The sequence below is a fragment of the Equus caballus genome, chromosome 19, assembly GCF_041296265.1.
Source record: "Equus caballus isolate H_3958 breed thoroughbred chromosome 19, TB-T2T, whole genome shotgun sequence".
Lineage (NCBI taxonomy): Eukaryota > Metazoa > Chordata > Mammalia > Perissodactyla > Equidae > Equus > Equus caballus.
The window spans coordinates 49,130,169-49,156,708 of record NC_091702.1 but is presented as its reverse complement, the minus strand read 5'-3'; the positions used below and the strand labels follow the sequence as shown (position 1 = coordinate 49,156,708).

The 26,540-nt window shown below is 35.7% G+C and overlaps 1 protein-coding gene across 7 annotated transcripts in view; it reads right to left on the bottom strand.

Moving 5' to 3' along the window:
* GSK3B (glycogen synthase kinase 3 beta) overlaps window positions 1–26,540 on the bottom strand; it is a 203,045-nt gene that overhangs the window by 56,148 nt on the left and 120,357 nt on the right. For all 7 annotated transcript variants that reach the window (XM_070243736.1, XM_001502477.5, XM_070243737.1 and 4 more), the window contains exons 4-7: window positions 20,883–20,993; window positions 12,682–12,812; window positions 9,056–9,162; window positions 4,429–4,526 (exon numbers count right to left, since the gene is read on the bottom strand). In XM_070243736.1, coding sequence (XP_070099837.1) covers window positions 4,429–4,526; window positions 9,056–9,162; window positions 12,682–12,812; window positions 20,883–20,993 — 447 coding nt within the window. The remainder of the gene's footprint in view (window positions 1–4,428; window positions 4,527–9,055; window positions 9,163–12,681; window positions 12,813–20,882; window positions 20,994–26,540) is intronic.

Here is a 26,540-nt window from a genome sequence, read left to right as displayed (position 1 = left end):
TATATCATTCAAAGGCAATAATATATTTATATTTTACCTTAATAATATTATTCTTTTCAGAATTATGTAATTCAGAATGTAATCATACAATGGAATCTATGCAGTCATTAAAAAGTCACTTAGTTAAAACATACTTCTTCATGTGAGAAATACAATTAATTATTATTATTTTGTGTGAGGAAGATTAGCCCTGAGCTAACATCCACCACCAATCCTTCTCTTTTTGCTGAGGAAGATTGGCTCTGACCTAACATCCATGCCCATCTTCCTTTATTTTATATGTGGGACACCTGCCATAGCATGGCTTGACAAGCATGCATAGGTCTGTGCCCAGGATCTGAACTCAGGAACCCCAGGCTGCCAAAGCGGTGCACATGAACTTAACCACCATGCCACTGGGCCAGCCTTGAAATACAATTAATAATTTAGTAAAAGTCTACAAAACAGATGGATGGCATTTTTGTTCAAACATATATATATGCATAGAAAAGTATATCAAAATATTTATAGAAGTACATCATTGGTTTTTCTCTTTTGTTGGTATTTGTGAGTTTGTGCATGCTTTCTCAGTCTTCTGCACTGAGCATATAAAATTATAGCATACATAATCATTCAAAAAGTAATCACCATAAAAAAATACTACCTTCTCCAAACCTTCAGAAGACTCTCTCTTCTAAACAACTACACACTATGACTGATGGCAGAAATGCCAAAGGACAACAGTGTGTCACTGAACCTACTATGTTTGTGAAATTCCTGGTAGAGTTTCTCCCAAAACGTTTTATTTTTCACCAGGTATCTAAAACCTGCACCAGATAATTCTTGAGGTTATTATAACTAGCAAGTTAAAGAAGAATTAAAATAAAAATCTTATATCTGAGAAATCCCTAACAGAATTTCTCTTTTTACAAATGCTTTGAACATCCAAGCATTTTCTTGATATTCAGAGATTAAGCGGCCTAACAAAATGTCGACTGATAATCCTATATATGAAATCAACCTCAGAAAGTTGTGTTCTTCATACTTAGAAATTGTTTTTCATGCCTTCCAATTCCATTCTGTGCCCCTGCATACTACAACATAACAATAAAACAAAGTCCCTGCTCAGAAAGTTTATAAAGTAATGAGGGAAGTCCACCACATATAAAATTCATAAAGTTTGCTCTATAATTGCTCATTTTTTGCATAAACTCAAATTCAGAGAGAAGAGTATCTATTTTACTAAGGGTCAGCTGCTTCCAGATACTCTAGAGAAATCCCCCTGAGGTTTTCAAGGGAGAAAAGGAAAAGAACAGATTAACATGAATTCCCAGGCTGGCCCCATCGCCAAGTGGTTGGGTTTGCGCACTCTGCTTTGGTGGCCCAGGGTTTCGCCGGTTCAGATCCTGGGTGCGGACACGGCACTGCTCGTTGGGCCATGCTGAGGCAGTGCCCCACATGTCACAACTAGAGGGACCCACAGCTAGAATGTACAACTGTGTACTGGGGCTGGGGTGGGGCGGGGAGGAAGCAGGGAAAAAAAAAGATTGACAACAGTTGTTAGCTCAAGTTCCAATCTTAAAAAAAAAAGAATTCCCTACTTACCATAAGGATTAAGAGCTCATGACTATTATCTCAAAAAAACTGAGAACTGAATTGGGCACCTCTGAGCACCTTTCATGGTTAGCAGTAAAGATAATATTTGTTTAAAATCTAAATTAATAACATTTAACTTTGAAAGCTAACCTACACAACTTCTGTTTTCTGATTTACAACTTAGATCAGGAAAACTGACCAGTTACATCAGAATTAGGTATAAATTTTTATGTCAATGAAACATTACAGATATTCAATATTTAAGGAAAAGATATATAGAATCAACAAGATTTAGAGTTCTATTAAACACACATACAAAACCCCCACAATGTTTATTAACCTCCATGCAATAAGATTTAGAGCTATACTACACACAGACATACACATCACAACACAATGTCTAACAACCTTAATATAATGTATAACTTCAGATCACCAAATGGGTGGTAAACTAGTGCTGATATTTCATCTATCCTGGGCAGCCATGCTTAAGACTGTAAAAGGCCAAGAAGCTGGATATCCCAAAGTGCCCTGTGATGCTAATTCCATTATCTCACATCACCTTCAAAACATCTACAGACAGTGATCTTGAAACCACATTTGAGTGATGACTGTGTTCCTTAAGGATAAATGCAAGATGACAAGATAACATATAAACGAAAAAAAGTGTTTTGTTTCAGATTTGGTCTATTACTACAAACTGACCATAGACCAACTTACAACAAATAAGCCCTAATGAATATGAAGTCTTAAACCAGGAATAAAAAATCGACAATTTCCACTAAAATCTATTAAATAAGCACAAACCAATAATAGCAGAAAATTGAATTACAGGGCTGACAAAAAGTGGTGAAAAAAGCTCTACACTTAAAGGTTTATAAGATATGATGGCAAGCGTACGATATGGACTTATCACAGATGCCCACTTAGCCTCATGAGCAACTTCATTTCTATCACGTATGAATTAAAATTAATGACAATAAATCATCACAAAATTCTAAACTATAATCAGTAGACAAATGACACAATTCTAATAAGCTAAACATATATGACAAAGAATGGCAATATGCCCAGAGAATCATAGTTTGGCAAGCTCAAAAACATCAAGTGAAAGCCTGGGGATACAAGAAAAGCTTAATGGTTGTACCAGAGCAACGGTCAGCAAACTATGTCCCAATCTCTGTTTCTGTAAGGCCTATGAACTACGAAGTGATTTTACAGATAATGATTTGCAATCAATTTGATGATAAGAAACATTAACTTTGAACTCCAATTAAGAGAAATGTTATAGTAGCCCAAGAAAAGAACTCCATTGTTCTAATTAGTAGACTTGTATTACTAAAAAATTGCACTCAATTGCTATTACAGTTTGAATTTCATCAATGAAAAATTTGCGGAAATTTATTTTCTCTTTTGTTATATAACTAATCTCTATAGATACTCGATTTGTGTTTTAGCCTACAAAGCCTAAAATATTTTATCTAGCCCTTTACAGAAAAAGTTTGCCAAACCCCTGTAATAGAACATTAATTTGAATAATTAATTTTAGAAAACACAGAGATCAAACTGTCTGAACTTAGATCTGAGTGTAGTGTGGGAATCAGGAAGGAAGCAGATCTGTTAAACAAAGGTTAGAGGTTCAATTGAAACTAAAAGATGGTTACCAAAAAAGACTGCAAATACCAGAGAGGTCACAGGTGCAAAGCATAAGCAATTACATGGATAGTAAGGAAGATTCTTGATCACACAGTGGTTTTTTTCAACCACACACTGATATCTAGCAAAATCACTTTACCAAAAGTAATATTTTTATAGAAAAAAGTACAAGGATTTTAAAATAACTTAATCGTAGTTCTGCATAGAACTGGTAAAAGATACTGAGGAGCTACGGCTCAGCACAATAAAAACCAAATTCAAGCTGTCTGGATATAGTACAGGCTGGATCCCAAAGCAGAATCTAATGCTGGAAGTATTTAAGAAAACACTGAAAAACCATCTGTCAGCAATGTAACTAAGAAGATTCTTTCACTGGATGGAGGATTGGACTACATGACCTCCAAGGAGATATTCAACTTTACACTTCTATGAAATATTTGGAAAATCAAAAACGAAGCCCAAAAGACAGTAGGTAGTGTTGCTTTGGCCAAAGTGTAACCGTAGAATGAACCAATCTAGTGGTCTAAATATACAGACACTGGATTTTTTAAAAGGTGTAGGAGCTTAAGATCTCAAATATTAAAAACTTTTAAAAATTACATTTCAAAACTCAATTAAAATCTCAGCCCTACCATTCTTAAGAAACAACATTAATTCTAACATAATATTTTGAATCTAGTGTGGTTAATAAAGGTGTTGACAGGCCGAGTAAATAAAATTACATTAAACCCATAAGTCAAAATTCTGTTTCTATCAGTGGTCTACTTGTAGAGAGAAATCTTCATTCTTTCGTATTATAAATATTTATATATGGAATAAATACAAGCATTTCCTATGCACTCAGCAGATTATTAGAAGAGAGTACATGATTAGCAAAAATAGACACATTTTTATGCTTTTATTCAGTTTATATACATTTTAGTGATCTTATAACTTTTAAGTACTTTAAATAAGATACATCCCTTTCTTGCCTCAGATATCCAAAATAGCTTTTCCAGGATCAAACAACAGAAGAATAATTCAATTAGAAACCAAAAGGCTGGGTTCTCATACTACTTCTATAGCTGAACTTACTATGTGATCTTGGAACACTTTCTCCATTTTTTAAGTTTTTAATGAGCATGTATGTGTGATATGGATTCTTAGAATAGCAACAAAATTCCTTCCAGTTCAAAAATTCAGATTCAACTTTCTCACCTTGATTATTTCCACCAACTGATCCACGCCACTGTCCCCTGGAAATATTGGTTGTCCTAGCAACAGCTCAGCCAACACACAGCCTGCAGACCATACGTCTGAAGATAAAAGAAAACAAAGGCTTATTGATACTTTGTAGCTTTAGTTGCATAGAAAATTGCTTGTATGCATTTTCTAATTTTACTTTGACACAGAGTAAATATCACAAGCAAAAGATTGTATAATCGAAAACAGAGGGAAAAAAGCCATCAATCTATCCCTAACACATTTTTAAATTGAGTGTTAAACTTTAAGAGGAAACAAGGACAATAAGAGTATTCCAATAAAGGGTAAAGTTTATTTAATTATCAAATATCAGGTGTTCAAGTCTTTAACAAGCAAGACAGGATTACAGTACCAAAACATAAGGCCTATCTACTTATCATACGTAAAAATAAATCAAAGTGACACAATGTCTACACATTAGCAGGTGTTCACAGAGCAGCAGCAAGCAAGGATTCAATCTCCTTACACAGTTTTAAGCCAACGTAGACTCTGAGAAAAATTTTAAGACTCTAAAGATTGATTTCATGTTCTAATATGATTGACAGAAAAACGTGTTAAATATATTATTTTTTAAATGCAGACAGAGGTATATATTTTATTTCACAAATTATCAAATAGTTTACTTCTAAGTCAAAGTGGAAACCTCATTCCTGAGAGAAAACTTCAAAAATAATACAATAAATTTTAATAATTTTTAAATTTAATAAATTAAAAAATAATTTAAAGCATACATCCTGACTTACCCAAGACAGTCCTAGTTTAGATCAACTGCCCTGGGATAATTACTAATAGCATCCTCCTTCTCTCTTAAAAGTCTCACCAAATGGGAAGATAACTTAAATGGTCACTCTCATTTATAGCCCACCATTAAGACTTACTGCAAGGAAAAGTTAATTTTCAGTTTCTGGATGCCTGAGATTCCTGGGTTTTGTTTGAACCAACAATCAAGTGCTTTAGGGAGATGAACATAATTAATCGCTGGGCTTTCCTATCTATCAGTAGGGAAGGAGAATAATAGTAAATGGCATAAGCACACCAAATAATTTAAGAAGTGTGATGTGGTGAGATGCACTATCGAGAAGCATTGGAAATCTCTGCTTCAGTGACTACTTTTTACTGACCTAGAAAAATAATGACACAAAATTAATACAAGAAATTCAAGTTGATTTTGTCCAGTTCCAAGCAATGATAATCAAGACACCTATTTTGCAAACACAGACCAAGAGCCCTCTTTGATATATTAAGAAATTGTTAAATGAAGCAAATATGAAAATTTGCTAGGAAATCTTTACTTCACTCAAAGCTACTAACTACTAACATACTAACTCAAAATCAAGTAGAAAAGATGTATCTCCTTATTAATGTAAATGCTTTATTTTGATCTAGGTTTAAAAATATCCCTTTACCTAGCTAATCAGATGGAAGGCAATATGCATCACTTCTTTCCTCTATAACACACAATAATTCACCTCAGAAGCCAAGCCTGGAAAAATTGCAGGGGAATAATTACACATTCACAAAAAAACCACAGGAAACACTTTCTTTGGCTGGATGCAGCTACAAATATAGGAGACAAGGAGTAAAACTTTAAGGAATACCATTGCTTAGTGGTTGCCACAGAAGATTAATAATCAAAAGATTCTGGTGGCAACTATATTAGTAGTCTTCAATTAATGTTAACTCAGGCAAATTACTAAAACCAAGATATTTATTGTTCACTTTCTGGGAGATATTAAAATCTCTTCTGTTTATTTCATAGGACAAATGGATGACACTCTCCAAACAGAATAAAAGAGAACTAAAAAGAAGGCACAAAATGTAAGTGCTCCGGCCCATTCAATCTTCCGGTTCTTTGGGGTTTAAGCCAAAATAGTATTCTGTTTCATACTTAACTCTAATTCACGGTAAAAATGATCTTTCAAGACCATCTTGTTTAACACACTCACTTCACAGATAAGGAAATTAAGGCACAACAGAAAGTTCCTGAATAGCAGAGGTAGGCCTGGAACAGCATATCAATTCCCAATCAAAATACCACTGTCTTGAAAAACTGCCTCACTGTCACAGAATAACTGCTTCTTCAAGAGTCTGTAAGCTCAATTCCTTGTCTTAAAGAAGCCATTTCTTCTCATTCTGCCATTTCTCAGTAAGTCGATACAATCAGAGCCATCAGCCTCAGCTCAGGTTATATCCAATTACGACAATAACCTAGCCAGAATCAGCTACTCTTTCACTTTAAACATCTTTGTTAAAAATATTTCTAAAATGCACGTGTATCAGTACACTTCTAAATACCTTTGTTTTTGTCTGTTTACAAATCTTCCAGTGTTAAGAGCCAAGTATCCTAAGTCTAAAAAAGGGAGGCCAAATCTAGGATTGTTAGGGTTCAAAAGGCCCCAGCTGAATCAGCGGTATATGGTGAGTGCTAAGCCTAGAAAACCAGAATCCGGGTTTAGCCATGTAAAGGAGGCTACTGGAAAGCAGGTACTCATAACATCCACGGAATAGGTTCCTAATAGAGAAAACAGACTACGCTACCCTTCTTTCATAAGAAGATTCCAAAGAACTGCTAGGCACGTGGACATTTATAAAAGTAACACACTCTTAAGAGGGTCAAAGGTTTATATAAACATGCCTTCATGGGTCAGATGATACAGTCATGATTTTTTAAAGAAGCAAATTGCATTTATTTTAGGTAACCCTGACACAACTCATTTCAGTATCTGGTATGCAGATGATCAGGACCATATAATTGAATAAAATATCAAGCAGTTGGAAAATCCAATGACATCTTCAGAGATAAAGGGGTGAAATGTGCTCTTGGGGAGAGTTAACAAACACCACAAAAAGAATAGCACCTTACATTTCTATAGTACTTTCATCAACATTTTATTTAATCCTCGGAGACATTCAGAAAGGTAGGCAGAACTGTTAGTAATCTCCACTTTACAGCTTAGTTAAGTAGTAATAAAGCTGGAACTCAAATCCAGTTCTACTTTAACCAAAATATCCTTTTCATAATTTCTCACTTGTCCCTTAACATATACAACACAGCTATGATGAAACTTTGAGCATTACATACATACATACACACACACACACACACACTCTCAAACACATTATTATACTCTATCCTCCAGTGCAGCTGGTCTCAAAGTATGGTCTGCAGAGCCCTAGGCCCCCTGGACCTTTTCAGAGGTTCTAAAGGGCAAAGTTCTGTTCTGTTTTTTTTTTTAAAGGTTGGCACCTGAGCTAACATCTGTTGCCAATCTTCCTTTTTTTCCCCCCCTCTCTCCTTTTCGCCCAAAGCCTCCCCAGTAGTACATAGTTGCATACACTAACTGTAGGTCCTTCTGGTTGCCTTATACAGGATGCCACCTCAGCATAGCTTGACAAGTGGTGCTAGGTCTGCGCCCAGGACCCGAACTGGTGAAACCCTGGGCCGCCCAAGCGGAGAGCATGAACTCAACCACCTGGCCACGGGGTCAGGCCCTGCAAAGTTATTTTCATAAGAATACTAAGATGTGATTTGCCTTTTTCACTCTCTTGACATTTGCACTGATGGTGGAAAAGAAATAGTGGGTAAGACTGTTGGCCCAGTGGCACAAATCAAAACGCTCTTTGGCATTTTGCCCTTTGGCAAAATAAAAGTGGTAATGTGATTCTGTTTAGAGGTCTTTGTTCATATCAGAGAATTTCTGCTTGTATCAAAAGACAAAAATTGTCCAAGTTCTAGTTTTTCTTAGTTTTCTGTTACTGTGATTTTTGGTTTTTTTTTTTGTCAGTTTGTTTGCTTGGTATTTGTATCCTTTTGTTTCTGTTTCTGGACTAAGGAAGTCTCTCCAGAAACAATACATAACTATAAAATAATTTCGACTTCTAATTGTACACCTAGCCTGAGGTTGCTCCTCCTTTCTTAGCTTCCTATTCATGTCCAGCTGATCATACTCTCTATGTTCACTCCTACCAATGAGCTAAAATGGGTTAGAAGAGGAGGTCAATGAAGACTGAAGCAAAGTGTCTCTACTGAATTCCTTCTATCATTAAAGATCTTTCCTGAAGACTTCCACAGAATCAGTGGGTTTAGCCAGACTACTAATGAAAAGTCAGACTTGTTTTTTTTTTGAGCTGACTTAAAATTAAATAACCAATTGAGACAGCACAGAAGAAATGTCAACAATATGGTCGGTCATCCTATTACTTTCAACATAAACTTAATGGATGCAAATTCTCCAACTGGTGATTAAGCTTAGAAATGAGTATTTCAGGGGAATTAAAAAGAAAAAAATATGATATATTTGAAATTTTAAGTTAAAAACAAATGGAATCATGCAATCATAAAGAAATAGCTTTATTATTCTAATAATCCAAGAAACCTAAAAGTAGACTAGTAAATGTATCAAATTCTAAAAGATGAAATTTTTAAAATTCTACATCTTTCTGCATATCAATCTTTAAAAAGAAACATGTTTTAGAGCATACTCATCTATATAGTTAAAGTGAAAGTATAGATAGTAATGCTAAACTGCTACAAACAAGACGCAATTACTATTATGTCACTATATTCAGATTTAGTACTTACCTATACTAGAGGTATAATCGGTGGCTCCAAAGATCAACTCTGGTGCCCGATAGTACCGAGAACAGATATACGAAACATTCGGTTCTCCTCGGACCAGCTGCTTTGCACTAATAAAAAAATAAAAAGCAGAAATTCTTTAAACTAAATCTAAACCTTAAAAGAATCTAAACTGCTATCGTTCACAACACTAAATGTTTATCTAAGAGTCACATAATTCCAATCATACAACATGAAAAAGAAAATATGAACAAGAAAATATGAACCATAACTATCTCTGACAAAAGAAACTTTTAATTTTAACATAACATTCTGAAAACAGAACAGCAATTTTTAAAGAATGCATTTATCAACTGTCACCTAAGAAAAGAAGACATAAAAGGTCACAAAAGGATAAATGCTACATTTCTTCTGATCCTCTGTTCCTTGAATTCCACCTCTAAAATACAAAGAAGGAAGGACAGAAAAGTGAGAGGTACCTCTGCCCACCAAAAAGCATAGTAGTAGACTGTAAAAACGAATACTTCTTACCCAAAATGTTTTTCTAAAAGGATAAGAAATTGGCCGCTTTTTTCCAATTTGACTTCTGACTCATAGAGTGAATATCTTACAGACCCAATCTACTTTATTTTCCACCATCTCCAGACAATTTATTAACTGTCTAAACATTCATTACTCAACAAAAGACAGGCCCTCTCCTTCAGGGCAGAGACGATTCATAGCCTGTGAACTCTAACTCTGCTGTCATAAGTTTAATTACATGCTCTCTTAATCTAACCTTCCTTCCAAAATACTTTGCGGCTCGTATTTTAAACATCAAAGTAAATTAAAATTAGTTTCTTTTAAGTTGTCTCCCAAGATAACTTGAAGACACACGAAATAAACTGTTGTAGAAGCTAACCACTTTGACATACAATAAGAGCAAAGATTAATACAGAAAATAAGTACAAACAACAAAATCAAAATAGTAAACAACTAACAAGAATAGGTAAGAAAATTTTGAGGTAAAAGTACAGGAAAATCAGAGTATTGATGGATGAAAGCAGTCGCAAGGGTTTGGGCTCTTTTCTTCCATTTATTTCTGGCCAATGATAACTCTGACCTTAACCTGTTCTTCCTTCTTCTCAAGTTTTGAAGGTGGGAGGCAGTTTATTTTCTACCATTCTCCCCAAGTACTGACACACAGTAACCATTTCATAAATTAATAAATATTAATCCGTCTTTTGGCTGCATGAAAATTAACACTTTTTCAGCATAACTGATAAAAGCTTTCTACCTTATAAAGGATTTTCTTATGAACAAGACAGATTCCACTTATATCAGAAAAGTCACTGTAAGATACAGAAGGTAATACTGGAAATTCTGCAGCCTAGAGATTTCTTCACTACTTGATGAAGTTCTCCTTTTACTCATCAGGTGAGGCTAGCTGTAACTTGTTGCCCTTTGAGGGTTAAGGGCATCCAATATAGTGGTCACATTCAGTCCTAAGAGAGCCCAGCTAGCCCTTCACTTACTTCCAGGCCCTTATTTCATCCAGTAAAGAATTACTAACTAGAGAGTAATACTCTTTTGTTCAAGTCACTACCAATCTTGCACTAAGAATCTAAAGTGTATCCCAAACTCTACTTGCCCAAACCAGCTGTTAAAAACAAAAAAGGCAGCTTTGTTATCAGAGCTATTAAAAATGAGCTATTACCATACAAGTAAAATCACTATTTCAAATTTACTAGAACAAACTGATTTCTATGTCCCAACAGAATGGTCCATAGCAACAGTGTTTTGACACTATGTTGACAAGAGAAACTCTACTAAACTTGATGTCTCATAGCCCTATACCAGTCAGTCACTCTCAGTGGGGAAGACATCCTATAACAACAACATTCATCGATTTGGACAGCTTGTACTACAGATAATAAATAGTAATACTTTGTTTCAAACATCAAGTAAGAGTTTTGATTTAACATCCTTCGTCCTTTCTTATGTCGAAGGGACAGAGTTACAGCCTGCAAAATGAACTGGATCCTGTGATAGGTGTTTGAAATTAGGAAACTGAAAAAGGGGATGGTCTGAAAGAGGACACCCTTGTGAGACTAAGCAGCATTAACTCAAGAGAGCAGATGTGCTTGTTTTTTAAAGACTCCCTCTCAAGAGACAGCCTACGGAAAACATATCCTATATTAAATCTAAAATTTAAACTGTGCCCTGATGTAAAAGAACTACAAATAAGGAGGAATACAAATATTAGCATATGTGGGTCATTATCTATAAAGAGCTCAGTTAAAAAGTAAGAATTTGCGAGAAGGATAAAAAAAATAGAATCCAAGTTATGTGGAGATGTCTCAGGGACTGAAGGGAGGAGATTACTCTAGGTGATTACACCAGAGAGGAAGCAGAAGGCTAACTGCCTGAGTTACATGGAAACATAGGCCTGATTTCACGATGAAAAGTTAGATCAGAGAGGCACAAGATGCTGACTATTGTAGGGATGGAAAGAATGAAGTCTTGTTACACAATAAATTAACAAGGTATGAGTTTAAGAAAGCAGAAAGCACACTGGAATTTGCAGGAAAAAAGGAAGAATAAGAGACTACATTATAGAGAAAAAGGAACAAAACACTCCTACCAGACTTTTTACCCCATCTCTAAATTGACGTTAACTCTGAAGTTAGAAAGACACACAGTAGGGGCCAGCCCCATGGCCGAGTGGTTAAGTTTCACGTGCGCCGCTTCAGTGGCTCAGGTTTTTGCCAGTTTGAATCCTGGGTGCAGACATGGCACTGCTCATTAAGCCATGCTAGGCGGCATCCCACATGCCACCACTAGAAGGACCCACAACTAAAAATACACAACTATGTACCAGGGGGCTTTGGGAGAAAAAGGGAAAAAAAAATACTAAAAAAAAAAAAAAAAGATACATGGTAATGTATAATACTCAATATTTCAAAATAAGTAGTTCTTACTGAAAAAGGAATACATACGCATTACAAAAATTCAAACAATACAAAAGTATTATCAATGAAAAAGTAAGTCTCCCAGCTACACTATACATACTTCCAGTCTCCTTTCCTAGGAGTAATGTTACAGGTTTATTAAATATCATTCCAGAAAGAAGCCATGCTAATCTGTATACATGTGGCCATACTCTGTGTTTTTAAAACACAAACGAAAATATACTATATATACAATCTTGACCTTACTTTTTTAATTTAATATTTGTTAGAGGCCATTCTTTTTCAATTCATGGAGAGCTATCTCAATCTTTTTCATAGCTGCACATATTACACTCTATGTGTATGTATCATAATTTATCTGTCATTTTCCTGATGGACATTTATAAATAATGCTATGACAAAAATACCTGTATATACGCTATTTTGTAAATGTGTATTTCTAAGGAACTAATTCCTAGGAGTCAAACTGCTTGACGAAAGACTATACACATTTATTATTCTGACAGAATTTACCAAAATTACCCTCACAAGAAACTGTACTAGTTTATACTCCCTGAATAAGCACTACAGTACTTTTAGACTGACATTGTAAAAAGAATATATTTTAAAAGAGCATATGTGGGGAGGGTGCGGTAGGAGAGGAGAGAAGGAAGGGAGAAGAAAAGAGAGCTAGCTTACCTTCCAAAGTCACAGAGTTTTAAGACAGCTGTATCAGGATCCAACAAGAGGTTCTGTGGTTTAATATCCCGATGGCAGATTCCAAAGGAATGGATATAAGCTAAACTTCGGAACAGTTGATACATATACAACTGGAATAAATAATAAAAATTAATTGAATACTTTTATTCCAAACAAATCAGAATCCTTAAGCAGTAAATAAAGTAACATTTTCAGAACAGAACAGGTGAAATGCTGGGGATTGTTGGCACTCAATCTTTAACAAGTTTCATGTCATTTCTACATTAATTAGCTAAAATTTCATTAACCACATGTTATATTTGTACCATCCCTTAATAATTTAAAAAAGGAAATTTTATAATGAGCTTTATAATTTTTTTTTCACTAACATCTCACCACAAGCCTGCAAAGATGAGCTTTTTTTTTTTAACACAGATAAAAAGCTCAGAGAGGTATTCTGAATCAGGTGACTAAATAAGTAACAATGTTTAGACTAGAAGCCAAGTCATCTCTTCTAAGTTCGTCATTCTTTAAAAGTATTTGCAGTTTCCTCTTTAGAATATTTTTCTGAGAAGTCAGCTCCAGAGATTACTGATACAAAGACATGGAAAAACTCACATGTGGACTGAGAAAATCTACAATCAATGATCTATCAAGACAGTAGTAACCTTGTTAATAGCATCACCACTCTTCCTGTTAATATTCTTCAGAGATAGGTAGACTTTAAAATGCCATTTAAAAATAGATCCTAGCTGACTACTGACATCAATTTAAAAGAATATTCCAATTTTATTTTAAAGAAAGATACACTGAGAAACTGGATCTGCATGGAAGAAAGAATCAGACTCTTCACTAGGTAAGAGAGGGCCTTCATGAAGAAAGCGAGTCAAACCTTCTGTTCATCCCCAAATCAGTGTTCCAGTTCACTTTTAAATTTTTCTGACTACTCACCTTCTGACCTCTACCCAAAAGGTATATACCATGGAAAGAATTTTTGAAACGATTCAAACCAAAGATTCCAGTGTCTTGGTAAAAGACAACAACAAAAACAGCTAAAGCACAGATACAGCACTGACATAAGGCATCATCTTTAGAGGCTACTGCTAAGACTTAGTTAATTAAAGTTAACATGAGACCTACTTTTCTTTAACAGGCATGATGAAAACTGCAGACAGTTGAATTTTGGTGCATCCTTAATGTTATATTGAACTAAAGCTGGAAAAGCTTGAGTCTTCTTTAAAATGAAGCACGATATAAAACATACAGATAAGATCTTCAATAAGGTCAGCATTTTGCCACCCAAATTAGAATTAAGGAATTTAGGTATTCCTGTAATTTTTTTAAAGCTTCATAATTCTATTACTGCATCACTGTTCATAGTATCACTCTTCAAGTCCTACAGCTCACTCTCAGAGTTCTAAGAGTTTAATTCACTACCACTAAGAAAATAAGCCCCCATAAGAAATTGAGTTCATAGGCATTAATTTACTAAAGGAGACATTTTACTAACTGTGCCAGGGCATTAATTTTAGGTCAGCAAGAATCAGTGGGGAAAAATGTTTTCTTTGCCAAAAATGCTTGAGAGTTTAAATGAGGTTAAGGTGTCTTTTTATTGTATTCATTCATCTGAAAGATTTACTCTATCTCCATTCTCTTCACTTAATCTTTTGGAAAGTCAAGATAAAGAATGAAATATGCAATTTTATATCTCTTTTTTTGTTGTTCGACTCTGTAAAAGCATACTTACAGGAAAATTGAGAGGCTTTCTACAGTAGAAAGATAGCAATAACAGTAACAAGAAAAACAACTTATTACGTACGAGGCACTATTCTAAGTGCTTCGGATATATTATTAATAGGACTACTATTATTTCCTATTTTACATATAAAACAACTGAGGCACAGAAGTTAAGCAATCTGTCCAATACCATGTAATTACCATTCTCTAGTGGCTTGGGTTAGTATACCTCTCAACTATAATTTCTTTATTTCAACATATTAAATAAAAATGCAAAAATGTAATCATTAAATAGCTTGATCACTAAGTAAAAGACTAGAATGATAAACTCAGAAACTCAGAGATACTTAGCACATTTTGAAATCTGAGATTTAATATGTACTAGTGTGTTTTGTTTTTTCTTGTTGTTGCCGAAGATTAGCCCTGAGCTAGCTGCTGCCAATCCTCCTCTTTTTGCTGAGGAAGACTGGCCCTGAGCTAACATCTTCCCATCTTCCTCCACTTCATACGTGGGACGCCTACCACAGCATGGCGTACCAAGTGGTGCCATGTCCGCACCCAGGATCTGAACCGGCAAACCCTGGGCCGCCGAAGCGGAACGTGTGAACTTAACTGCTGCACCACGGGGCCGGCTGCATGTACTAGTGTGTTTCACTCATTTGTCTATTTAATTCTTTCAATCATTCTGTGAGATATACATTTATCCTCATTTTTACAGTAGAGGTAATTGAGGTCCAATGAACAGTTTGAACACAGTTACAAAATTATCAAATCTAACTCAAGTCCAATGTCCTTTCCTTTGTGCTACTAAACCTGTTTAAAACAAATGACAGAATAACAGTTTTGTTTATGATTCACAAAAATGCATCCAGCTCTCTTGTGTACTCAGACTCTATCTTTAAACATGTCCTTCCTTTCAATTAAAAAAAAATTCAAGTTCACAACAATGATTTGCCAGGCATCTGTTTTAGAGTTGTATTTTAAAATGCACTTAGTTATAAAAGATGTTCATTAGAAAAGCAAAGGTTTTCAAAGCTTTTTAACTTGTATATTAATTATCATTAATTACAAAATGACCCGTACTATAAATGGAATGAAGAAAGAGGTTTGAAGCAGTAAGGTCACAGAATATATTCAACTCCTCCAGAAAAAGTAGAAGTCAAGAATCACAAAGAACTGCAGCTGCCATTTTGATAATATGGATGCCAAACAAGTGCTTATTAGATGGCGAAGTCCATGAAGGCAAGAGTTACACATGTGTGTATCACTTTTATTTCTCTCTCCCAAGCCAAGATTTTTCACAAAAAAAATTGTTTTTATAAAACTATGTAGAATAAATATGTGAACGAGATCAACTTATCAATTCCAGACAATGTTTTATCTTTTCAGACCCTTAAATGTAAGAACAGATTTGTGTCCTCAAAGAATAATGTCCACGGCCAGTAATGCTGACTCTGGAAGGGCTGTGGTTATACAAAAGAACCATCCTTTTTTTCCACAAGGGGATAATGGGAGTGCTAGATCTTTCTTTGTATGCCAACTTCAACGTGCATAATAATCTTTTCCTTTTTAAACCATAGGATGCCAGAGATCATGTTCAAATATATACTGTCAAAAATACAGAAAGAGATGTGCACAAGGCTCTTCACTACAATGTTATCTGTAATAGCCCAAAACAAACAAACAAATAAACCTGAAAAACAATATATCCATTAACAGGCAACCAGTTGAATAAATTAGGATACAGCCAGCCATACAATAGATTAATACGCAGCTATAAAAAGAAAAGCAAAATATCTATCTCCAACTGTATCTTATCCATCCACCCATCTATCCATCCATCCATCCATCTTAATACAGAGGGCTCTCCAGGGTATGTTTTTCATTAAAAAAGCAAGGTAGAGGAAAAATGTATACATTATGTAACATTTACATAAAAGAATGTAGGGAGGATAAAATAACTATATACATATGCTTATTAAAAAAAATTGTAGAATGGGGCTGGCCTGGTGGCATAGTGGTTAAGTTATGTGCTCCACTTCGGCAGCTCAGGGTTTGCAGGTTCGGATCCCAGGCACAGACCTACACAATGCTCATCAAGCCATGCTGTGGTGCCACTCCACATACAAAACAGAGGAAGACTGGCACAGATGTTAACTCAGCGACAATCTTCCTCAAGCAAAAGGAGGAAGACTGGCAATACATGTTAGGTCAGGGCCAATCTTCCTTACCAAAAAAAGTCATAGAAGAAACTATAAAAAATTTTAAATATTTAACTCTGGAGGAGGGAAGGAATGGGGTAGATAGAACAGAAATAAAAGTTAAACTTATTTGACTATCTATACTTTGTTTTGCAGATTTTACTTTGGAACCACGTAAATATTTTGTATTAATTTTTGTTTTGTTTTGCTTTTTGTGAGGCACTGATTGGCCCCAAGATAACATCTGTGCCAATCTTCCTACATTTTGCAGGTGGGATGTGACCACAGCATGACTTGATGAGTGGTGTGTAGGTCCATGCCCAGGATCTGAACTTGCGAACCCTGGGCTGCAAAAGCAGAGCGCTTGAACTTAACCACTACGCCACAGGGCTGGCCCCATATTTTATATTAATTTTGATGTAAAATTAAAACACAACTTATAATAAAAGCAAAATGAAACAAAGCCTAATGATGTATAATCACATAGAGAGGAATTAGTCAAAGTTTCTGTAAAACAAAGAAATTTGATTGTTCACTCCTAACGGAATTATAAATAACATGGGGCTAAAAAGAGCTGCAAAAAGATCTGAAATTATTTTCAGTTGATAGTGGTAGTGTTAGTATTGTTATCTTAAGACTTTTGTATGTAGAGTGTGGGACAGAACAACTAAGTAATTATATTATTACAAAATGGAATTTTTAGTGTAAGAGAAATACAGATGTAAGATTGTTAAGCCCTCCAATTTTTAATTAGAAATATCAATATGAACTCACAGTATATTTATCTCTGGGGTTAAAAAAAGATGCATTTTATCTTTCAAAAAATTACCCACATATTTCCTAGCTCTGTCCACTAAAAAGACTCAGAAATAATAACCAACCTTGTGGCAATTAGCACCCCTAGCATCCAGACTTTGGTCTCTAAACACTGTTTCCCACTAAAACAATAAAGTCTCCTTGAAGAAAAAGCTGACTCCAGCCTGGGGAAGAAACGCATAAGATGAACCTAGAACACTGTTATACCAGAAAGCAAGTAAATTATCAAATATTATTAAGACTCATGCAAGAAGCTTTAAAATAAAGACACAAAAACAACAACAAAATACCTCATTGGTCACCTTTGGAACATACTATGGAACCAACTAAATTATAAATTTTGGTAAATAAAGAGAAATAATCAAATATATATCCTGTCTTTTTTATATAAACTGTACCTCAAGATAACCAAACAGTTGACATGAAAGTTTCTATCTATGGAACTATTCCAGCTTACAAATTAAGAAGGAATAATAATATTAGAATATCAACATTTTGTGACACTTGATGAATTAATGGACTTAGGCAATGATCATCAATGGTTACAAGCTTCACAAAAAGAAAGACAGTATTTCCTTGCTTAGGAAAGCACTCAATACTACATATGAAGTAGTCCTAACTCCTATAAAAATACATCTAATCACCAATTTACAGGAAATACAGAGGACAAAGGAACATGTTTATAATACTACAGTAATCCAGTCAGCAAAATCCAGACCAAAAAACTACAGGTCAAATGACCTAGCTTCTTTAACAACAAAAAGTTTGAGAGAGAGAGAGAACCTATAGATTAAAAGAACCATTAGAGGCACATCAGCCAGTTATAATATATGGACCTTAATTGGATCCCATTTCAAACAAAGAAACTTAAAAATGTATAAGACGTATTAGGAATCTAAACAGTAACTAGATATTTAATGATACTAATGAAATATTATTTATTGATATAGGTAAGACAATGGTAGCCAGCCCCGGCAGTCTAGTGGTTAAGATTCAGCACTCTCACCACCGTGGCTTGGGCTTGCTTCCTGGTCAGGGAACAAAACCACCTGTCTGTCAGTTGTCATACTGTGGTGGCTATGTGTTGCTGTGATGCTGAAAGCTATGCTACCATTATTTCAAATACCAGCAGGGTCACCCATGGTGGACAGGTTTCAGCGGAGCTTCTGGACTAAGAAAGACTAGGAAGTAGGACCTGACCACCACTTTAAAAAAAACTAGCCATGAAAACCCTGTGAACAGCAGCAGAGCATTATCTGATACAGCACTGGAAGCTGAAAGGATAACACAAAAGACCGAGCAGGGTTCCGTCTGCTGTACACAGGGTCACTAGGAGTCAAAATCAACTGGATGGCACCAACAACAAAAAAGACAATGGTATTGTAATTACGTTTTTTTAAAAAAGTCCCTATCTTTTATACATATATACTGAAATACTTGCAGATGAAAATAATAATATCAGTGATTTGCTTCAAAATAAAGGAAGTGGGGAGTAGAGAGTGGTATAGATGAAATAAGCGTGGCCATGAACTGATAATTGTTAAAGATGTGTGATGGGTACATTGGGGGGGGGGTGTCACTATTCTATTTTCTCTACTTTTATTTATATTTAAAATCTTCAATAATAAAAATAAATTTTTAGGGTGACTAAAGAGAAGGTCCTGAGATAAAACTTGTGCAGACAGATAGAGGAAAAGAAAATAATTTGGCACATTTTACGTTAAGAGGTGGTGGAAACATAGGTATTGCTTAGTAAATCTCTGCTAATAACTAAGTAAATTTGTAGGGTAGATTCAACAGCAGTATTACTACATCCTTCTTTTCCAAGAAAATTTTGCCAATTCAAAACAATATGATACTTCCAGCCTCTTATTCACTTTCATAACAGTATTTTTTTGTTTTACGGTTATTTGTGTCGTTTTTTCCTTCTTATTAGAGGAAGAATAAAACATTTTATTATGCTTCACATTATTCTGCAATCATTTAGCATTTATTTGGTGAATTACAGAATTGGAACAAAAACACGTCTTATTGAATGTCCCCAACATGTCACCTTTTGATCTAGGGTTAAGATCTTTTATTACTTTTATTTTACAGTACCAAAAATGTTTTCTCACAAGTTAAGTTCATCTTATAGACCAAGAAGGCTATAGTGTGAGTATGAAAGAAATATGTACAATTTTACCAATATGGAAGCTAAGTAGTGAACGGATCAGTAACTTTCCCAAAAGCAGTGAACTCAGTAGCAAAGTTGGGAGTCAAAACTAATCTTCAGGAAGGAACTAAACGTAGGGTTTCTTCTACTTCATAAACGTGCCAGGGATTTGTACTGGCAAAAATAAGAGCAACAGGGTAGGTAGAATGAAACGATCACCATTCTAAACTAAGGAGCTCAAAGATTATTCTAGATTTAGGAAATTTAAAGGGATATATTATTGTGCTGGTTATCTTGAATAGTACTTGTTATTCTAACACCATAAAAAAGCACAAAAGTAAATTTATAGCAGAAAAACTGCCTTTTAGTTCCTACTATCATCCATTTAGCCACAACTTCAACCATGTTTTGATAAGCCCAAATAAAATTAAACTGGAATCAGATTTTTTAATTCCTAGCACTGAATTCAATAGGAATCCTGTACTCCTTGCCAAAATCATCTAGCTTCCAAAGTCCTACTTTGGTATCCACTTTATTATTACAGAGTTTAAAATTTTAAGTAAAACTTCAATACTCCGATCTTAAAACATTTAGAGTCATTGTCATTTTAACTTCTAGAATCATTTCCATAAAAGATAAAATGCAAAAAGTTGTATTAAATATCTGAACTTCCAAACTTAACTCCTAGTTAATTTTCACAATGTCATAGTTAATAAAATAATAATCTGTTTCTAACCAACTACCACAACTTTAATCAGAATTATGCTGGATAAAGCCACTCTGCCATGAGTGCAAGATGACACTGATATTAGCTACCAAAAATTAAATAGCACCTTGATAGTCTGTGCATATTTAAAATTACCAAAGTTTAAACTTCAGGTACAACACAATAATATATCTCTAAATGGCAATAAAATGTTGAATTTGATCATACTTACAACTCTATTTTATAATTTTACATGATATCCTTGCTCTTAGTCAGTGGCATAAAAAGGGTACCAAATTAAATAAAATGGTGCTATGGGTAGCATAATTAAAATTTATTCTTGTCTGTGAAAAATTCACCTGTCAGAAAGAAGACAAGTCTCTTTAACACCTGAGTCATGAAAGAGTAAAAGGTGAAGGCTTCACACTTTAAAACTGTACAAGAATTTAATGAAGCTCTAACAATACATACTTTGCTGTTTTTCCCCTCAGTATTAGATGTGATAATATAGTTAAAACACACCCGGCACTCTCCCTGGCTCGTAGTAAGTGCTTTCTACAGTGGGAATTACTCCATTTTTACATACCTTGACATAGATCACAGGGAGCGTCTGTTTGGCTCGACTATAGTGTCTGGCAACTCTGTACACTGTTTCCGGAACATAGTCCAGCACCAGATTAAGATAGACCTCATCTTTCTGAAAGAGTTTATTAAAAACAAAAAAACAAGATTAAAAACTAGTCTTTAAATATTCAAATTAAGTTCTCTACACATTCACTTATTCAGATTTTTAAAGATTCATGTGTTCAATTTTAATTATACAAAACTAATTCAGAATATAACCATAATAGTAAAAACAAGGCTATCATACCTTTATACTAATAATTTCATAGAAAAATCACAGCCATTTCAATACTGTTAAGATTCCTAACCATATTTGAACTATTATTTTGGTCATATGATTTTAGAGGCTATCACCTGTCATAAAATTTCCTATTTTCTAGTTTGAGAATCAATGCTCTCATATCCTATCAGGAAAGGTGTCATGATAGTAGAGTAAGTATTGAATTGGGAACTAAGAAATGTGCATTTCTAGCCCCAGTTCTGCTGCTAACTGATGTATGCAAGTCACTTAATCTCTCTAGGCTTCAGTTTCTTCAATATGAAAAGTTGTACTAAATATTCTTCAAAATTTCTCTAATCTCTACAAAAAGATTCTATGGCTATCTGATAGTCTATAATTAGTAGAACAACCACTTGTCTTCTACAATTAACTGAAAGAAAAAGAATAACTTATAAGGCAGCGAGTTACCATACTCACAAGTTTACTGCAGGTCATATGTTTAAACATCCATTCTCAGCAGCATAAAGACACCAATCCAAGATCAGTGGAGAGAAAGAAGGGAATTCCAACTAAGTACCAAGTAGAAAAGAGGAACAGAGCACTACCCTTACACCCTGTTCACGTGAATAATATCAGATAGATAAACTGAAGCAGAAAACAAAGTTGAGAATCACTGTTTTCAAGCCTAGAATTGCCTACTGAGTGGAAAAATCTGTAGGCAAACAAACTTACACAATCTTCCCAATTTGACATTATCTTACCGACCAAACTGAAGTGGAGAATTTCAATTTTCAGCATTTACTGAGCATTTTCTATATGTCAGTAGGCACTGCAGAGGAAGTAAGGGTGCAGGTATAAAAGAGATGACATCTGAATTGAGTATGAAAAGAGCACTTCAGGCAGAAAGAAAACTGTATTCAAGATGTGGGGTCAAAGAGCACAGCAGAGTTCAGAAAACAGTTAGTGAGACAGCATGCCATCGACCCTACTACCTTTTCACTACCCCTCACTCTTTCATGTTCTCCTCTCCATATCCATCTTAAATTCCATGGTCTATCACTATCCTCACTCTCTAACATGGGGATCAGTATAAACAGCAAAGGCCTGCTGCCTGTTTTTATAAATAAAGTTTTATAGGAACACAGTGATGCTCATTTACTTAAATATTGTCTATGGCTGCTTTGGGACTACAATGGCAGGGTTGAGTAGTCGTGACAAAAACCATATAGCCCACAAAATCAAAAATATTTATTATCTAGCCCTTTATGAAAAAGTTTGCCAAGTCCATTCTAGCATATACTTTCTCTTATGTCATACTTGTTTGATGAAACCACAACTCTGGTTAAATCCAGCTGTCCACCCATTCCATGCCAATACCTAAAGAGCTGAACATGGCTGCAAAAAAACCTAAAATTGTGCTGATTAGTCTCATATGAAACTCATCACCAAGAACTTTAATCAGCCCACCCAGCAATCATACATTTGCCTAGTCCATTCACTTTTCCAAATTACCTGATTTCTTCTCTCCTTCCCTTCAACCTCCAATACCTCTTCTCCTATCCTCACCCTCAGCTGACAACCTTGCTTGTACCATGACATGTACCCACCTACCAACACCTACCCCCTCATGTTCATCCTTCACTTCTCTAACCAGAGATAAGCTGACCAAGCTCGTTCCTAAGGAAAACTCTGCTACATGTAAAAAAAGATGCTCTTCTGCTTTTCCTATTTACAGACATTGCTTCAGTAATTTTTGTCTTTCTGCATCAGTTATTCTCTCTCTGTAGGAGAATTATAATCAGCACACAAATTTGCTATTATTTCTCCCATAGTCAAAAAAAATTCTAACCACACTAATTACGACTATGTCTTCTGGCTCCCTTATACAGTAAAATTCTTCAAAAGAAGCATCTAAACTGACCTGTCTCTTCTCACTCTCTCTAAAACTTACTCCAACAGAATTTCACCACCAGTACTCCACCAGAATTGTTTATCAGGATCAATCACCTCCTTGATGCTGAACCCAGTAAGAATCTTTCAGTCATCATCTGACCCCTCCCTTCCACTTGACTTAGCACTATCACTTGACATAGCTGATCATGTCCCCTTCTTTGAAATAGTTGCTTCACTTGGGTTCAAGGACACTATACTCTTCTGGTTTTCATCCAACCTTAAGGCTAGCTCTTCTTGTTCTCCACTTCTGGTTTCTTCTACTCTCCTTTATCTCTTAAGGAATGGAGGATCCCAGGGCTCAGTCCTCAGATCTCTGGGCGTTTTTTTTTTTTAAAGATTGGCATCTGAGCTAACATCTGTTGCCAATCTTCCTTTTTTTTTTTTTCCTTTTTCTTCTTCTCCCCAAAGCCCCCCAGTACAGTGTCATATATTCTAGCTGTAGGTCCTTTTGGCTCTGCTATGTGGGACATTGCCTCAGCATGGCTTGATGAGCGGTGCTGGGTCTGCACCCAGGATCCGAACCAGGAAAAGCCTGGGCCGCTGAAGCAAAGAACACGAACTTAAACACTCAGCCATGGGCCCAGGCCCCAACATCTCTGTTCTTTATGTAAGCTCACTCCCTTGATGATTTCATTCAGTCTAATGGCTCAATACTACTATACACTAATGACTCCCAAATTCATATATATCCTGGACCTCTGCTTTTAACTCTAGCCTAGTACATCCAACTGTGTTTTTGACATTGCTCAGGTTAAAAACCTTAGAATCATCATTAATCCCTGCTCCCCTCTCTCTCACATATATATACACACTCCCCATATCCATATATCAAAAATATACCAAAGGTTCCACCTTTCAAATTTATTCAGGATCTAACCACTTACCATCTTCACTGCTTCCCTGGTCTGAGCCACTATCACCTCTCACCTGGACCACTGCAATATCCTCCTAAATGGTCTCCCTGCTTCCACCTTTACCCTTTTACAGTCTAATATAAACAAAATATAACTTAGATCGTATCTCTTCCATTCCACCTCATTAAGATTTATTCTTATAAATGGTCTACAAGGTCCTACACATGTACTTCCTTATTTCCCTGTCCTCTACTCCACTGCTCTCCCCATTGCTCACTCATCTCTATCCACAATAGCTTCCTGCTATTTCTTGACCTCATTTGGCAAGCTTTCACATTCAGGGCCTCTGTACTCATTAGTCTTTCAGCCTGGAATGTTCTTTCCTCAGATATACACACAGCTCACTTGCCCCAACTCCTTCAAATCTTTGCTCAAGTGTTATCATCTTAGCATGGCTTTCCCTAATCACTCCATTTAAAATTGCAACCCATTCCTCCACCCCACACTCCCATCTGCATTCCCCACTGAATTTTTCCCCATGATACTTATCACTTTCTAACCACACAGTTTACTTTTTATTGTCTGCTTCCGCCCACTAGACTAAGTTCTGTGACAGCAAAGATTTTTGTCTGTTTTGTTAACTGCTCTATCTTCATCTGGAATAGTGCTTAGCACAGAGTAGGTACTCAATAAATATTTGCTGAATAAATTAAGCTCAGAGGCAATGGCTATTTAAAAATTAGGATGACAGCCTTGACAGTTCTAACTCAAACAGCACTGTGAAAAATGGATAAGAAGAGAGGAGGAGTTGGGAAGATGAAAATGAAAGCACTATGAGCAGCTTGAAACTTACAAGAATCCACCACCTAGACCAAGGCATAAGGCAAAGAGGACTTTAAAATGAGGGAGGTGGGGGGTGGGGCAGGTATACTGGCTAGTTAAACATGAGAGTAACAGAGAACCTAAGAAACAAAGAAGTGGAATTAATTTAACTGTCACTAAATTTGGGTAACTGGGCAGGTAATGAGCCAGGGAAAGCATAAAGAGCAAAAAGGTGTAAGGGAAAAAGTTAGTTGAACTTTTACTTAATAAATCTCAGAACATTTTACATGGCTATGTTCCAGAGGGGGTTGGAAACACAGGCCAAGTCAAAACCCAGGAAACAAGAGTGGAGTACAGCTAGAGATTTAGGCAACAGCTGAAGCCCTGAGAACAGACTCACTCACCTAAAAGGAGTGTATACATTAAGAGAGTGAGAAAGGATCAAGTATGGAATCCCAGAAAATACTAAACTTAAGAAGCAGATGACATTAGGGGACAACTTAGCAAAGAATAAGAAACAGAACTAAGAGGCATAAAAAAGCAAGGGGGGGGGCTGGCCCGGTGGCATGGTGGTTAAGTTTGCACACTCCACTTCAGCGGCCCAAGGCTCATGGGGTCAGATCCCAGGCACAGATCTACACACGACTCATCAAGCCATGCTGTGGCAGCATCCCACATACAAAATAGAGGGAGACTGCCACAGATGTTAGCTCAGGGCCAGTCTTCCTCACCAAAAAGAAAAAAAAAAAAAGAAGCAAGGAAAGACTAGCATCAAGAAATCCAAAGCTGAAATTTCAATAATGATGGGATGTGGCACAACAAAGTGTTTCAACGTCAGGAGGGATGAGGACTGAAAACGCTGCTGGATCCGGTAAATCATGGTTCAGTGATGATCTTGGAAAGAGCAGTTTCAGACCATGGTGCCAGTAGCAACCAAACCGTACTGAGTTCAAGAGTGAGCAAATGGCAGGTGAGGAACAGGAGGCACTTAACTTAGTTTCTTATAAAATCCCTAGTGGTGACAGTAAGGAAAGAGCTTGGAACTGGTTGGTAACTTGAGGGGAAGAAGAGTCAAAGAAAAATTGCTGATGTATTATTGTTTGTATTTTTTAATGGCTAAAAAAGACCCAAATGTATTTGTAGGCTGAGTGGTTAAGGATAAACTTATAAGAAAGGAAAAAAAAGGAATAACTGATGAAGCAAGAACATCACAGGAAGAGGGAAATAACACAGAGAAGCTATACAGTGTAGTAATCAAGAAGCAAGGTTAGTATGAGTCACACAAAACTACACAGAAGTCCCAAATTTGATACTGTATCTTATGTGTCCATGAGCAAGTTAAGTACCTGTCTAAGCCTCAGTTTCTTGCAAAATAGCGCTCACGATGGTATCTACTTTAAAGGACTGTCATGCAACTGTAAGAAATTCATGTAACACTCTTTAAGCACCTTACCTGGTATATAATAAAGAGTCAAATTTTAACTACTATCATCTTTAGAAAAAAATAATACCATATTATTTTTCCTGTACATCTAAAGTAAGTGACAAGGTGTCAGGGAAAAACGTAAGTTAAATAAGTGAATGCCTGATGACCCTATTTCTTGTAACATAAGAGATAAGGTCATATGTAAAACTGAGGGTGCAATGCTGAAGGCTAAGAGAAGAAAATTTCAGAGATCAAGATTCAGACAAGAGATCAACCGAAGTGAAGGTAAGGTCCAATAAAGAGAATAAATAAACAGAATGCTGAACTGGCATTGAAGGGATTGCT